Here is a 16215-nt window from a genome sequence, read left to right on the forward strand (position 1 = left end):
TTTAAAAAAGGTTTTAGGCTTTATTTACTGATCAGGTTGTACTTTAATAAATAAGAAACCATTTCTTTTTAGGGGCCTGTTCATTTCCCCCAGAAATGTTATTATGCTATGCAGAGTTTTAGTTTTGAAACTCAGACATTAGGACTACATTGTGGGGACCATGGATGTCCCCAGCAGCAGGTCCGGAAGTGGCCCAAACCCCCGTGCTTGGCTTGGAATGATGACTAGGAGTGGCACATAGATGGAGGAGGTTCAAATCAGAGCCCACAAAAGGAAACAATCTTCGCTGATGAATCATTTATTTGGACAAAACAAAAATGTCTCCACATTGTTTCCTTTTATACAGAAAGTGGAACATTTCAAATATATTAGGTTTTCTCTTTTTCAGCAGAATTCATTTCAGTCTGGTTGCAGGAACTTCTTCTCATTTTAGGATTCACGTTTTAGCAACACATAAGCACCCATTACAGCCAAAAGAGCATACTGTAAAGAAAACAGTGGGAAATTACTCTGAACTCCACAAATTAGTTTGGTCTATAAACGTATTCAGATGAAGTCTGCTCAGGGCTAGACTGAGGACAGAATCCAAAGATGACCTCTTCCCCCCATGCGTGGTTCTCCAAACTAGCTGCTCAGTGCCACGTTATGGTTTAAAACCCCCACATATACTGACGGACTAAGGATCAAGCACCCAACAAACCCGGCCAATTCATCGCTCGTTCCTGTGTACGTTCCCTATTGTGTTTCAAGTGGTTTTTAAAAGATATAGGTACCATTTTTACTGAACTTGAGAGGACATCATTACTGGGTTTATGGTACCACTTTTTTTTGTATGTTTAAAGATTTCCATGATAAAAAGCAACAAATATAGAGGTGCCATTTTAGAATACACTATGAACACAAAAGATGAAAGTAGCTATTTTAAATAACTGATTTAAGTGTTGATAATTTAAATGGTAATGTTAATTTTAGTTAAATACAAACATTCTGGAAAAAAAAACAAAAAACAAAACCACACCAGCAAAACACTTTAAACAGACTGCATCTTTACAGTGGCACGTGCAAAAGCTCCAATATATATACATTTTTAATGCAGACACACAAACACATTCCTACCTTGAATTTTGGGTAGTCATTCATTATTATGGTGACCATACCAACATATGGTAAAAACCTAAATTGTAGGACAAAAAGCCAGAAATATGAAAATTGCTTGTAATATGATGATGGCAGCATTTAAAAACACCCTAAATCGGCCTTAAGATGCAAATCTTCCTTGGGTATAGCTCTATTCGGGCTGTAAGACTAACATTCACTCCTGCCTCAAAAGGCTCTCTTAATCAAAAGCATCACCACTAACAGCGGGACGATTTTTTAAGCAGGCACATGATTTCAACTAGAGATGCTGCCTGTCTTTGCCTGCTGCATTCACCATAGCCGAATTAAAATAATTAGTTGAGCCACTTGTACACATGGAACTGACAATGGCCATCAAGCTAGTTTTTAATTTTTTTAGTGGAGAAGTCATATCCAGACAGCCTATATAAAGACGGCTGTCGGGGAAAGCTTTCAAAATACATGGAGAATTAGTTTGTAACTGGAAGAACCATCATCATTGATATTTCACGGGGCTTTTCAGATGTAACAAACAGGCTTATTGGGCTGTGAACACAGATGTGAGTCCCATAATTTATACCCACACATGATGATGACTGCAGACACAGAAGGTCTGGGGCATAAGCTAGCCAGTGAGTCTGCTGACAAAATTCATGTCAAGATGCAATCAGTGGGGGGCGCCTGGGTGGCTCAGTGGGTTAAGCGTCTGCCTTCATTCAACTCAGGTAATGAGCTCAGGGTCCTGGGATGGAGTCCCAAACTGGGCTCCGTGCTCAGCAGGGAGTCTGCTTCTCCCTCTGCCTACCCCGCCCCGTGCTTGTGCTCTCTCTCTCTCTGTTAAATAAACAAATACATAACATCTAAAAAAAAAACCAAAGATGCAATCAGCGGACCCAAGCCTTACCTAACTAAGGGGAAAACAGGTAAGGCACCCTGTACCCACTAGTCCTATGTAAATCAGCAGCCCCAACTTCTCCTTTATACAAAGCTTGTCCTCCAGATGTCTACAAAATAGAGGACTGAGCAGCTGGAAGTGTCTCTCTTCTCCCCACAGATATGCCAGCATCGCAACAGGGGGAAGGAGTTAGAAGGGGGGCAGAGGGAGAAACGGGGTAGGAAGAGGCCTCAAACCACAGTCTAGTTGATAAAGCTAAATCTTACAAAATGGTAACTGGGTTCTCCAGCCTCAAACAGCTTGTGGGATTTAATGAAGATTTAAAAAAAAAAAAAAAAAAGGCACTTCTAACAAGGGTTAAGCATAAGGGGTCACGAGGAGAGGGGAAGAATTGTCTTTTTTGTTTTTTTTAATAAGAGGATACAGGCTCCTCTGCATCAGAGGTAGAACTAATCGTTGGAACAATTATGAAAAGATGAATATTAAAAGTTTTATCACATAACTGTTTCTGGTAGAGAAAAACAGGAAATAGTCTAACCGTCCACCAAAAGAAAATTGGTTAAATTATGATTTTATGATTCTCAGTGGAACAACAGTATGTAGCCACTTAAAAATACCTGGATGTAGATTTGACACAGAAATCTATTTCCAACTTCTTGTTGGGTGAAAACATAAAATAAAATTCTACTATGTAAAATTATATACGATATATGCACATATCTCTATAGGTACAGGGAATGTCTAGAATATTCCCTTGAGTGTTAAACAGTGATTACCTCTGGGAGGATTTCTTGTAATGCTATTTGAAACCACAAATAACTAATCTCTAGGTGAAGATTTCTTTCAAAAATAGAGTTAAACCAATGATACAGATAACACACTTGTATCCAGTTTTAGATTTTAGGTCCTTAGTTCTGAGCAGTATTTCCACAGTAAATGCAGCATGGAGTACAAACTGGGCTACTTACAACTCTCCTGACATATAATATTTGTAACGAGCGATTCTATTATCCTATACACTTAGTTTCTTTCTTTTTTTTTTTTTTTTTTTTTTTTTTTTGAGGGAGGAAGGGAGGGAAAGAGAGAGGGAGACTGAAAGAGAGAAAGGGAGAGAAAGAGAGAAAGGGGCAGAGAATCCCAAGCAGGCTCCACACTGAGAATCCCAGTGCAGGGCTCAGTGTCACAACCCTGAGTCCATGACCTGAACTGAAATCAAGAGTTGGATGCTTAACCAACTGAGCCACCCGGGTGCCCCCTAGTTTCTCTGTTACCATCTTTCTGGTTTCTGAACCTTTTATTTATTTTTTTTTAAGATTTTATTTATTTATTTGACAGACAGAGATCACAAGTAGGCAGAGAGGCAGGCAGAGAGAGAGGAAGGGAAGCAGGCTCCCCGCTGAGCAGAGAGCCTGATGCGGGGCTCGATCCCAGGACCCTGGGATCGTGACCTGAGTCAAAGGCAGAGGCTTTAACCTACTGAGCCACCCAGGCGCCCCTAGTTTCTGAATCTTTTATATAACTTTTATATAAGTTAATGCTCACCCTCTGGCCCTTCCCACCACATCCTTCTTCTCAAGCCAATTCTGGCCCTCTTTGTACAAGCCTCTGTCGTCCACTTCATTATTGTCTCCTTTAGTCAGAAATTTGATGTCTCCATTATCTCTAGAAAGCAAAATAATGTCCTTTCACAAATGATTTCAGCACGGCATCGCTAGGAAACAATTAGTCTACCTGGCATGTCACAGTCAGATACGGGCATTTAGACGATGACTGTATCTTTCCTGGTCTAAGGTGATTGCTTACAGCTAACTATCCAACTAATGCACGGGTCTACTGGCAATTTTGCAGACTCAAATTCCAAAATGCTCCTGTTACCCTGATAACCAAAAAGCATGATTTGAGCACAAGGCTAATTCAAATGCGGGCGTGCCCTTACCCCTCCTCAAACTTACTTCTCCTTGCCAAATGTAGAATGGTAATGCATTACTTCCTTCAGCACTGAGCAAAGTGGTATAAAATCTGGTTTGCAAAGAAACAGGATTCACAAATGGCATAAAATCAGTGTGTTAAAGAGACCCGTGGGATTAATTTTAAACATTCTAAACCGGTGCTTACACAGCCTTGACACCAGAAACACAACATTACAGCATTACAGAGCTATAAAGGGGGGTCTTCTTTCAATAAGACAAATGAAAAAAGGCACTAGTATAATTAGATAAAATATTAAAAGCCCACAAAGATTTGAAACCATGCCAAAAGGAGCAAGCTGATTTGCAGCTGCGGTTAGAAAGGAAATCAAGAAAATAAAACCCCAAGCAGTCTCTCCCGCGACTCATGCAAATTACAGAAAATCACCATTATTTCCTCAACTTTGAATAATTTCTCATCTGTAGAAATTATTTTTAAGTCAGCTGTCATGTTATGTGACATGTTACATGCGTATTTCTTTATCAGTCAGTTAACAAGTGGACATCAAGTCCCACCGTGCCGTACCACGAGCACAACACAAACGGAACAGGCCCATTCTGATGTTTACAGCAGAACAAAGGGACGATTTTAAGTATCAACTTCTTTGGGGAAGCCCTGCAAGCAGTGAATGGGATGGGAACCTAATACTGGAAATGTACAAATAGTGAAGGTACGCGCATGTGTACACACACACACATACACACACAATGAGAAACACTCTGTTATTTAAAAAAATACAAGTACACACTCTCAGTTTAATTCCATAACTCAGGCAGGTAAAAATGCTACACTAGGCTGCATGAGGTGAATGAATAACCCAGTCCATAGGCGGTAACACATCATCACGTGACTGTACCCTCTCCCGGGAACTTAACACATTTGAGGTAGAAGTCATCGTTTCCAGTTCCCAAAAAGTGTCTTTGGAAGCCACCACTGGCATTTAACAGAAAGAAAGAGCATTTGTTGGGGGGCAGGGGAGTGAAGCAGGACACGCAATCACTGAACTCTGGGCCGGGTCAGGGAAAGGGACGTGCCGCCGTCCAGGGCTAAGGCTACCGCTGCAAATGCCACCTTGTCCGAAGTGACACAGAGAAACAGGCAGCTTTCTGCATTTCAGAAGTGTCCTCACATCGTCATAATCCTCAACTGCGATGGGAGTGGATTTTCTCAGACTCCTTCAAATAACTGCTATGCTCTCGTACACTCCACCTCCCACTGTGCAGCAACTCAAGTTACTGGGTGCTTCCAGAAACACCTGTCCATTCAGTTCTCATAATTGCCCTGTGAGTCACGGTGGGAAATGATAATGTTATCGTGCCCTTGCAGACTGGGTAAAGTAGCGGGTCCAAAGTCACCCAATTAGTAAACGGGAGGACTGGGAACGTAACCCAGAGCGTCTGCTACTTTCCAATCAACCATGAAAATTGGCTCCCGAAATTGAGTCACTAAATTCCACACCTGAAACTAATAACACACTGTATGTTGACTAACTAGAAAACTGGAATTTAAATAAAAACTTGAGGAAGAAAAAATGGGGAAAAAAAAGTTTGATCAGTACTAATGGAATGAATGAGTGAATGAATGAATGAATGAATGAATGAATAAATAAATAAATAAATAAATCTGGCCACCAAAATTTACAAAACACCACCAAAAAGAAGTCAAGCCACCTTACTTTTCATGAACTTTGATCACTCTGTGAACTATTGGAATGTCTCGTCCTTCGACTTTAAAAACCACGATTTCACCAGCTCTAATAGGGTCTTCCCGGAAGTTTGTCAGGAACAGAAGGTCGCCCCTGTGAAAGGCCGGCTCCATACTGCCACTGGGAAGAAATGCAAAATCACATCCAATTAGCCTGGATTCACAGGGGAACTTTCAATTCATGAAGAATACAAAAGTAAACGTATCATTGAAAGTCTCAACCTCCATGAATCATCGGCCAGGTCTGGGAGCTATCAACCAAGCCACAGTGGTTCCCTTCTGACTGCTCATGATGATGACATCAAGCGAGAAAGGAAATGATTTCTCCTTAGATTAAGTATGAAAAGGATAGCAGCAAGCCCCTTATACTTTGCATTATGTAGACAAAGAACCAAGTATAATGTGAACTCTTTGAGGTGAAAGCTGCCAATTTTTAGCCTCAAAAAAAAAAAAAGAAAAGAAAAAGAAAAAGTCTTACATCTAAAAATACATTAGTATTTTCATTCCTAAGTGCAGACTCAGAAAGCTGGTTGATACTCTAGGGCAATTCTTCCATTTCATGGTTCACCCTCAGCACCTAGGACGTGGGCAATCCCGTTCAAGGAAGAGAAGGAAAAAAATGAACGCCTTGGGAGAGTGATCTATCTGCAAACCAAGGTGAGGGTTGGGATAAAATTCAAACCCAACTCTTGGGACTCCAGCCCATATTCTACAGAAAGCCTAATTTTAACAAATGTTAACTGCTTTGGATGTGGAGGTCAATAAATAATCCCACATGGTACTAGTTTAAACCCATGCCAAAAATCTTCAGTGGATTCAAAGTGAACTATAATCTAGTAGAAGCTGAAATTATTAAAACAGAATTCATTTTCCGTATGTTCATGCTTTGCCTTAAAGCATGAGAAAATAAATAAGACCCAAAATATTGCAATATAGGGGCTGTATGATCAAAAACCAGCAAGAAGTTTGTTGAGGGCAAGACTCTGGGAGGAAGAATCAGACTAGTGAGTACTCTAAAGGAAATGTGAGTTCCTAACGGAAGCAGCTCAAAAAGTTGGCCTTCCTGTCTCTCCCGCGTCTGGGCCACCTTAAACTTGTCAGCACACACGGATCAGCAGAGGAACACAGTAGAGACTGGCCTGTCACTAAGTACTTGCTCGTGTGTTTATTTTTAATTGAAACCAGTGACACTAAGTGTCACAATAGATCTAGCATTCAAAAACAGGAAATCTGAGTAAAAAACATAGAGCTAGAAATATAAATGACTAGGAGGGAAAGAAAGAGCAAACAATTAAGAACCACAGCTAGAATACGAACCTTCTGGGTAAGTCTCAGAGGCAGGAGGGTACAGTGCGTCGTCAAAAGTCACTCTTGTGTCTCATGAGAAAAGTACTGCTTTGAAATTTTTCACTAATAACAACTTATGCTTGCTTTCCTCACGGGCCAGGGATTTCCCAAAGGTCTGTGTTCCCCAAGGTCGCTCTCATGATGTCAACAGTTTATGTTGACAAACCAAAGTGCTTTAGAACTATAAAGGATGCTTTAAAAAAAAAAAAAAGAAGTCCCTACAGACAGCAATGTTATAACAGTCTCTGTGTACAAGTGTGTCTCAGTGACTTAAGGAAAACCAGAACACCTGGGATCTGGTTTTGGCTCTGCGGAAAGTACTACAAGATGCGAGTGGCCTGGCCTTCATGGGCCTCCGGATCTTTATTTGTTAAGTGAGATGGCCCAACTCAATCAGAGATTTTTAATTTCTTTTTTTTTTTCTTTAAGATTTTATTTATTTATTTGAGAGAGGGAGAGAGAACATGAGTGGGGTGAGGGTCAGAGGGAGAAGCAGACTCCCCGCTGAGCAGGGAGCCCAATGCAGGACTCTATCCCAGAACCCTGAGCTCATGACCTGAGCTGAAGGAAGACGGCTTAACTGACTGAGCCACCCAGGCACCCCAGAGGTGTTTAATTTCTTAAAAAAAAAAAAAGACAAAAAAAAAAAAAAAAAAAAAAAAAGAAGAAGCCTTAAAATCCTTCCTTCAAATAAGGTCTCACCAGGATGCACCTCCATATACAATACATAAAAATGGAGTCGCCATAACCAAAACAAGGCTGAGGTGTCTAGAATCCATGCACTTGATCCCCGTCTCCCTCCTAACCTAACCCCTGGATCCCAGGGCACTCCTAGAGCAGTGTGAACACCAGCGAATTAGAAACCTGTATGCTCTCCTGAGGCCCCTCAGCTTATGAAAGCAGTGTGTCTCTAGAATAGGCCCCTTGGCCAGTCACACGAGGACAACCACGTGAAGCCAGCATCCTGGCTGAAGCCCCACGACACGGCAGAAGAGGCTGGTAGAGGGAAAGGAACTGGCTGGGGGGCCACAAAGACCAGCGGTGACCCTGACCTGGTCACTGCTACCTCTAAAACACACGGGCTCCATTCCCACCCACAGCGAGGTGCGATGGTCTGGGACGCACTGGACGGGTAGCCTCTTGAACCACCGAAGGGCTCCCAAGTGTGATTTTTTTTTTTTTTAGTATATGTGCTGCCGAAGCGAGCACCCAAGTGTGATTTTTTAAATTTCAAATGGATTACGCTTTCCCCTTGCAGAACTGTACAGCTACATATAGTTTACTAAAGTATTAGCTTTTCTAAAGTGCACACCGTGTGCTCTAGAAGGGCAGTGGTCTCCGGAAGGGAGAAGCCACCTACAAGGGCACTGCGGGAGAAGCTTAAAATTGCTGGGCACTGCGGGGGGCCACCTCGCGGGCTGTCGGGGACAAAGAAAACCAAATCACAGTTTTAAATCACAGTTTCAAACTACTGATGTTTAAAGTCAATTTGTACACACATAATCGTGGAGGATTGTTATTTCAGGTGCATTAGAGCATTAAAATACAAGAGCAAATACTCCGCACTGGAGCGTTAGCATGCGCGCGAAAAGAGCTCCGAAGCGTGTGCTGAGAAAGAGGGGGTGTTTCAACAAAGGGCAGAAGGAAATGAAAACAGTATCAATGAAGAACATTCTAATACTCCACCCAGTGAGAACACAGAGTGTTGGCTGTCACGCAGGCTTTCGCTCAGGCAACACTGCTCCTCTGTCATGGGGCCGAGCGCGACAGCAGCGCGACAGCAGCGTGACCGTGTGCGGAACCTACCTCAGCACCACCACGATTGGGCTCTCGCTGCCGGTGAGGACGATCAAGCCTTTCCAGATCATGAGCGCAGAAGACACGATCATGGCAAAGTTTAAAACCTGGTAATAGAGCTGGAACGAGAAAGGCCAGACCTAAAGTGAAAACTAGTGAAAGAACCGCACGAACCCGATGCTGGCGATGAGCCAGTTTACAAAACAAAACAAAACAAAACAAAAGGTTAAACTGTGATTTTAGGATATTAAACTAATTCACACAAACTCAAGTAGTATTTCAGCTTCTGCCATGGCATGAGCCGTCCGTATATTGTCTCCCTTTCAATGAGCAATGAGAGAAAAACCCCAAAGCAACCCATGGAACCTACTTTGTTAAAGCCTCGGTAAGATTCTACTCACCTGACTGGGATTTCCTAGACCCTTCAACCCTGAAGAGTCCCATTATTCAAGTTCTACCCGGAGGGCCTCCTGCTCTCGAGAATGCCCATCAGACCTGAGAGCCTGATGCACGCAGTGTGGTTTACCTAGAGCCGCTCCTTAGCCCCCTGGCCAAAGGGGCCTCAAAGGGGGCTTCACAGTCCTATAGTGCTTAGCAATGAGCTGTTCTGCACCTAAGATTACATTTCAAAGTGAACAAAAACTTTAAAGATCTGGATATTTAAATTTTCTATAAATGTTTTAGGAAGTAAAAAGCAAACACTATGTGGTTAAGAACACAGGCAGAAAGCCACACAAGATGGTATCGAGTTCCACGCTGGCCTTGCTCCTCCTTAGACCACGGAGTTAAGATCCACAGGGCTTGTCCCACCAAAGCTCAAGGCTCTTCCTTTACTGACCGTGGCCAGCCACACCCAACCCTGGTGACTACAGGGGGGGAAGCTACACGTGCACATCCCAACACCCTGTATCGGACTATATAGCTGGATTGTTGGGCCAGATGTCTCCGGTCTTCCAAGGGGCTTTAGGGACAAAAGTCACTGTGCCTGCTATTACTTGGAATGTAAGTCCCTCAGGGCATCTGCCCTTAGTGCCCTCCAGAATGGCTCCTTACTCTAGTACTTGCCTCAATCTTCTCACCCTTGTCCTGGGTGATCCGAAGAGCCATGCAGATGGCCTACCCAGCAGTCCGGTGTCTCAGTTCTTAGACATCCTCATCTCCAACGTCCTTCTCCCTCCACCTGAACAACCACTCGCAACAACAGACCTGGAACTGAAAGTGCTTGGTCCCCGTGTCTCTAACTCAACGATCCCCTCTACCTGCCCATGTACACCCGCTCTGCTGCCATATGTGCTCGCCTACATGGCAGGACTCTTGTCACCACGACCCCCCATTCGTTCTACACATTCTACCTTCTGAACATTTCTGGAGTCTGTTCCGTTCTCTCTCCCAACTGGCACCACTCTCATCCAAGCCACCAGCAGAGCCCATGGGGACCAGTCTCCTGATGGCCACACACACCTGTTCTGAGGCACTCTCTGCATTACGCTCTCCACGCACTCGCAAATGTGCCTCTGGCCATCTGATCATCTCTGTGCCCTGTTTCAATTGTCCCTTGATCGCATCCCTCCAACTGCAGCCCGCTTCTTTGAGGATGAATATGGTCTATGGCCCTGTCTGGTACATCCCCCTCCTCCCTAGCTTCAGCCGGTGAAGCTCACGGCACTCCAGGGACACTAGTGGCATCTGCCAGTGCTTCAGAGAGCACATGCTCCTATCCGCTCGGGATCTACACCTGGCTATTAGCCCAGAGGCTCTCTCCCTCAACTCCTCAGCATACCTAATGCTCACTCATCTTAAATCCTACTTTCGGCACCAGTTCCCCAGGGAAGCCCTCCCTGACTACTAAACTAGAAGCCAGCAAACTTTCTATTAAGAACCACATAATAAGTATTTTACATGCCACACAATCTCTGTTGAAATCACTCAACCCTTCCATTGTAGTGAAAAGCAACTAAAGACAACATGTAAAAGAATTAGTAGGTGTGTTCCAATAAAACTTTATTTATAAAAACAGATGGTGTGGGGGGGTGCCTGGATGGCTCTGTTGGTTAAGTGTCTGACTCTTGGTTTTTGCTCAGGAACGTGAGATTATCATATCAGGAACGTGAGATTGAGCCCTGCACTGGCCTCCATGCTGGGCATGGAGTCTGGGTGAGATTCTCTCTCTCCCCTCTGTTCCTCCCCCAATCCCCTACCAGTGGGCTGGAATTTGCTACTCTCTGCTGTAGACCAGCCTGGGTCCTCTTGTTATATATTCTCACTGCATTCTGTACTTCTTTATACCATCTGTATAATAACTATCATAATTACACATATCATTTCTAATGTGTCTTTTACAGTAGACTGTATGTTCCACAAAGGCAAAGACCATTTTGACCTTGTACCGAGATGCAGGTGCACCTCCAATATTCAATATAGGACTGGCAAAAAGTAAGTGCTCAAGTCGTTGAATAAACAGTGAGAAAATAAACATTTTGTAGTATATGGTGGGCACAAACAATTAGTAAGAAATACACTAAAATCCCCAAAACAACAACAAAAGAAGCAAAAGCTTAAAACTATTAATTTTCCAAAGAAATACAAGTGGTGAATAAACACTTAGAGTGCTCAAACCCAATCCTGCCTCTGCCTCTCCTCTTTTTTTATGCCTAGCAAATTTCAAGTTTGGGGGTATTTCTGTTTGTTTTTTTAATGCTAATACTTGGTGCTGGCCCAGGATCCACTGCGGTGAGAAGGCAAGCGGACAGTCATTCTGAGAGCAATCTGGCCCTTATAGCATAAGGTTACTTTCAGTCCAGTAGTCCTGCTTTAGGAATTCAGTCTACAAGAAACGCAGGCAGGGAATCATGGCCCAACAATATGCGTTATGGTCCTATTTCTAGTAACAGAGAAAAGGAAATAACTGAGCAACAACAGAGAAATGATGTTGTAAAATAATGGCAGGTTACGGCACTATTTAAAACAAAAGTGTAGGCTACAGTAGAAGCTCCACAAACTGCAAAACAGTTTGTAAAACAGACACAAGGAGTTGCCCTCAAGGTTAACAGAGGCCATTTCAGCATGGCGGAATTACAAGTGATTGAATTTTCTTCTTCTTCTTCTTTTTTTTTTTTTTAAGATTTTATTTATTTATTTGACAGACAGAGATCACAAGTAGACAGAGAGGCAGGCAGAGAAAGAGGGAGAAGTAGGCTCCCTGCCAACCAGAGAGCCCGATGTGGGGCTCGATCCCAGGGCCCTGGGATCATGACCTGAGCCGAAGGCAGAGGCTTAATCCACTGAGCCACCCAGGCGCCCCTGAATTTTCTTCTTTAAACTATTCTCTATTCTTTAAAATTTCTGTGATGGGCATGGATTAATTTCAAAGTCTGGGGAAAATAAATGTTTGATGGAATTTGACAGAATATTAGATGGCCATTAAAATAATTACTTTGAAGAGTGTGACAAAACAGAAACACACAGTCTGATGCGGCAGCGAGGTAGGAAAAGCAGAGCTCGTATTGCTCCTGCTACACGTCTGTGAAATTATTCAGTCCAGGTTTATGGAGGAAACAACTGCAAGTAGGGACAAAAAACTGAATTAAAATAACGATGAAGAGGTACGCCTGGGTGGCTCAGTCGGTTAAGCATCTGCCTTCGGGTCAGGTCATGATCTCAGGGTCCTGGGATCGAGTCCTGCCTTGGGTTCCCTGCTCAGCTGGGAGCCTGCTTCTCTCTCTGTCCCTCACCCCTGCTCATGCTCACTCTCTCTCTCCGGCTTTCTCTCTCTCTCCAATAAATAAATAAATTTTTTTTTTTTAAAACCGTGAAGATATTCTGATGTAATAATTGAAAAGAAGGTAAATTTTATTCAAAATTAAAGTTACACACCATTAAAAAACTTTTTGGCTACTGTGTCAATAGCAAATTATGAAATTATCACTAAGTACCCAGAAGACAAGGAAACTGGAGTGCCAAGTGGAGACTGTTAAAGCACTGGGCTATAATACATTACATTGTTGCTCCCGAAGTAAAATTTGCCTTGCAAGGCACTCAGTCTAAAGTAGCTCACATTCGAAAACTTCTCTACCTGCTCTGCCTGATTTGAAGGACTTGATAAATAAATGTTGTTTCATTATGAATTACAGATCTGATTGGGAAAGCCCCAAGCCACAGTTTTATTTTATTTCATTTTTTAAAAAGATTTTATTTATTTATTTGACAGACAGAGATTACAAGTAGGCAGAGAGGCAGGCAGAGAGAGAGAGGAGGAAGCAGGCTCCCTGCTGAGCAGAAAGCCGGATGTGGGGCTCGATCCCGGGACCCTGGGATCATAACCTAAGCCGAAGGCAGAGCCTTTAACCCACTGAGCCACCCAGGCGCCCCCAAGCCACAGTTTTATGATTTTGGGTCCTGGGTCCTGGGATCAAGCCCCGCATCCGGCTCTCTGCTCAGCAGGGAGCCTGCTTCCTCCTCTCCCTCTGCCTCCCGCTCTGCCTACTTGTGCGCTCTATCCCTCTGTCAAATAAATAAATAAAATATTTTTAAAAATAAAATAAAATAAAATTCTGGGATCCAGAAACATAATTTTGGTTGAACTACTGACAAACTGACTGCGACGTAAGAAATACAACCACCACGTTTCACTGGTGCCTTTTGTTTGTCCATCGTCACCTACCAACTTTCTAAGCTTGTTGATTCACAGCCAAAGCAAAAGTTCAGAAGCAGGCCCACACTGTCTTTGTCCACCAAAGATGAAAACAGCCAATGTCTGAGAGTTTCAAACAAACAGTTCAGACCCGATATTCTGGCCGACAAAGCAGCAGAAATGCCAGTAGCTGTCTTTCTTCCTTCCTCTCTTCCTCGCTGCAGAAACAAAGAATCCCTGTTTTTGCATGTGGCTCTTGCCTTACTTTATAGCAAGCTGGGGCAGGAGAGAAAGGAGATCCCACTTCCAACTGGCAGAGCATGCATGCCTGACAAGGTGTCAGAGGATGCTAGTTTGGAGGGAAAAAGAAAAAGAAACAAAAGGACAAAGCTTAAAAGAAAAGAAAAAAAGTATCAGGAGGAAGCAGATTTGAGCTTCTACATTTTAATCAGAAAACCAGCAAAACACAGACAATGCAATAGCTTCTGACAGGCCTTATCACCAAGAGTGGAAATACACAGATCTTTCAAAAGGCAAACTAGTTTAGGAATTGAGACATTCATCAGAAGGCCTTCTCTGATAGTCTGCAATTATAACCACCAGTAATTAGTACCAGTTTTAGAGACATTTTAAAAACCTAGCCAATTAAGTCTGGAGTTTTAAATAAAGCTCTGTTTTCTGGAGGATTTTCCTGGGAACAGCTTCAATGCTCAGGGAATTTGCTGCTGGTTTTTCAAGCTGGTGGTAATCACTGCCACAACTCATCTTAATCACAGAAACCCCTAACAGCTCATCAGCTATGCACACCTAGAAACAACCAGACTCTAAATGACAGTTTAGACTTGGTGACTTGAGTCACCAAACTCTCCCACACTGCTGCGCTAGTATGAAATTCTATTTGGAAAACAAAACAAAACAAAACCCATATGTCCACAGGCATAAGTTGTGTTCTGCCATAGGCATCATCCCACTCCACAGTATAGCGGCAAAAATGACAGGATGTGTCAAAATCATTAGAATTTGCACCAGTTTCTTTAAGTGTTTTTGTTTGTTTTAGAGAGAGGGAGAGAGCACGAGGGGGTGAAGAGAAGGGGAGAAATAAAGGAAGAGGAAGAGAGAGAATCTTAAGCAGGCTCCACACCCAACGGGGAGCCCCATGCGGGGCTCCATCTGGGGACTCTGACCTGAGCCTAAATCAAGAGTCGAACACTTTAACCCACTGGGCCATCCAGGACGCCCTATACCATTTTCAACGACAATCAAACTTACCAATAGGATGGTTCCATTTTTCTTTGCATAATTTATTGTTTAAATCAATAGAAGTATTAGGATCCATTAGGATCTATCATGCCCTACAGGTTCCCTAAATTCTCTATCTAGAAGCTTAAGCCATCACATTTTTCCTGACTGAGCGGGCTTCCTTTCCAGTCCCTACTCACTCTTGCCTTATATTGAAGACTCAAAGCGATGCTGGCCAAGGAGCTGGCCAGGGAGCTGACCAAGGAGAGAGCAAGAAGGAAGTTTTCCTCTGAGGGCACAGAAGAGTGAGAAATCAACCCCAGTTGCCCAGAGACCCCACGTTAACTGCTTCCTATTTTCAAGATGCAGCCAGACGACAGAATCTGAGGGACGCCTTCTGGGGTCCCCTGTAGAACCCTGAATCAGTCAAACGACTGAGCACCCCCAGTGAGATCGCCAGGTACAAGGAGCTTTATTTAGTCCCGACGCATGGTGGGGAGAACACTTCCCAGAATGGGAAGAAATCACTTTGAGAGGCACTACTGGACAGTGTCCACTGTCAGAAAGTGCCTTCCTTTCGCCTGCCTTCCCGCCCCTTCCATCCGCGGGCAGCCTTCCTCCGGGTGTCAGGCCTCCAGAGCCTCACAGGGAAATCTATTTCCTCTTCCAGAAGCTGGCCCTTCAAACACGTGCAGACAGCTGTCACTCACGACCGAGTCGCCTCTTCCGGCTTTCCCAACATCTGACATCCATAGGACTAGATTCCTATCCTCCTCTCCTTCCTGACCACCCTCCCCTCACTGCGCTCTTGTTAAGTGCAAGACAGCGCACACCCGTGCCCACACGTGGGTTTGCGCAGATTTGAACCCAGGGCCTCTGAGAGCGGGTGGAGGAGCCTGGGGGCGCCGTCAGCCCCGGTCGCTGTCCTTGCCGGAGCCCTACCCAGAAAGCCCCGACTCCCCGCCGTCGCAGCCCGTTCTCGCTCCGGGCGCGCCCACCCCGCCGGCCTCCCTTACCTGGCGCTTGTTCATCTTCCTCAGGTCCCCGAAGATGTCCCAGCCGGACGCCGGGAGATGCGTCCCCACGGCGCCCGCGCGCACCATGGCGGGCTTTCCAAGGGCCGAGACGGCCCGCCGCTCCGGGTGTCACAGACAGCTGCGGAGCCCCGGCCAGACCCGGCCCCCGCCTACCGGCCGCCTGTCCGTGCAGGTCACGTGACCGGCAACTCGCTCGGGCGTCTGGGAATGGGAGTCCTCTGCGAGTCTTAGGCACCGGTCCACCAGGAGGGAACTGGGAAGAAAACTACCACTCCCAGAATGCCGCGGGACGAGAGACTCGTCCAGTAAAGCCCCAGGGCTTCTAGGGAGGGCAGCGACGGGACTGAGGAGTCTTGTCCGACCCTTCCCAGCGAACTTGGGAGAGAGGGTGATCTTGCATATCGCAGGGACAACTCGGGGAAGTGACTATTCGGGAAGAACTGAATTCCTCAAGACTCTGGTCAGGCGCCAAGAGGACACCT

General features: G+C 44.5%; 1 protein-coding gene across 3 annotated transcripts; it reads right to left on the minus strand.

Moving 5' to 3' along the window:
* Positions 1-282: 282 nt before the first annotated feature.
* On the minus strand, positions 283-15913 carry SEC11C (SEC11 homolog C, signal peptidase complex subunit). Of its 3 annotated transcripts, XM_047698129.1 has the most exons (6): positions 15713-15906; positions 8837-8946; positions 5655-5804; positions 3554-3673; positions 1117-1174; positions 283-483 (listed from the first exon to the last, which is right to left on the minus strand). In XM_047698129.1, exons 1-6 carry the CDS (start codon positions 15797-15799, stop codon positions 430-432), a joined length of 579 nt encoding a protein of 192 aa, XP_047554085.1. In that variant the 5' UTR covers positions 15800-15906; the 3' UTR covers positions 283-429. The 3 variants fall into 3 exon arrangements, with proteins under 3 accessions (XP_047554085.1, XP_047554087.1, XP_047554086.1); XM_047698131.1 differs by lacking the exon at positions 5655-5804 and having other exon boundaries at positions 15713-15913; XM_047698130.1 differs by lacking the exon at positions 3554-3673 and having other exon boundaries at positions 15713-15910.
* Between the last annotated feature and the right edge of the window lie 302 nt (positions 15914-16215).

This window comes from Lutra lutra, chromosome 12 (genome assembly GCF_902655055.1).
Source record: "Lutra lutra chromosome 12, mLutLut1.2, whole genome shotgun sequence".
NCBI lineage: Eukaryota > Metazoa > Chordata > Mammalia > Carnivora > Mustelidae > Lutra > Lutra lutra.

Coding starts and splice junctions, on each gene's coding strand:
- SEC11C (XM_047698129.1), bottom strand. CDS start 15,799: ATGGTGCGCGCGGGCGCCGTGGGGACGCATCTCCCGGCGTCCGGCTGG. Junction 8,947..15,712: donor GGAAGATGAACAAGCGCCAG/GTAAGGGAGGCC, acceptor TTCTCGTTCCAG/CTCTATTACCAGGTTTTAAA. Junction 5,805..8,836: donor CCAATCGTGGTGGTGCTGAG/GTAGGTTCCGCA, acceptor ATTTCTTCCCAG/TGGCAGTATGGAGCCGGCCT.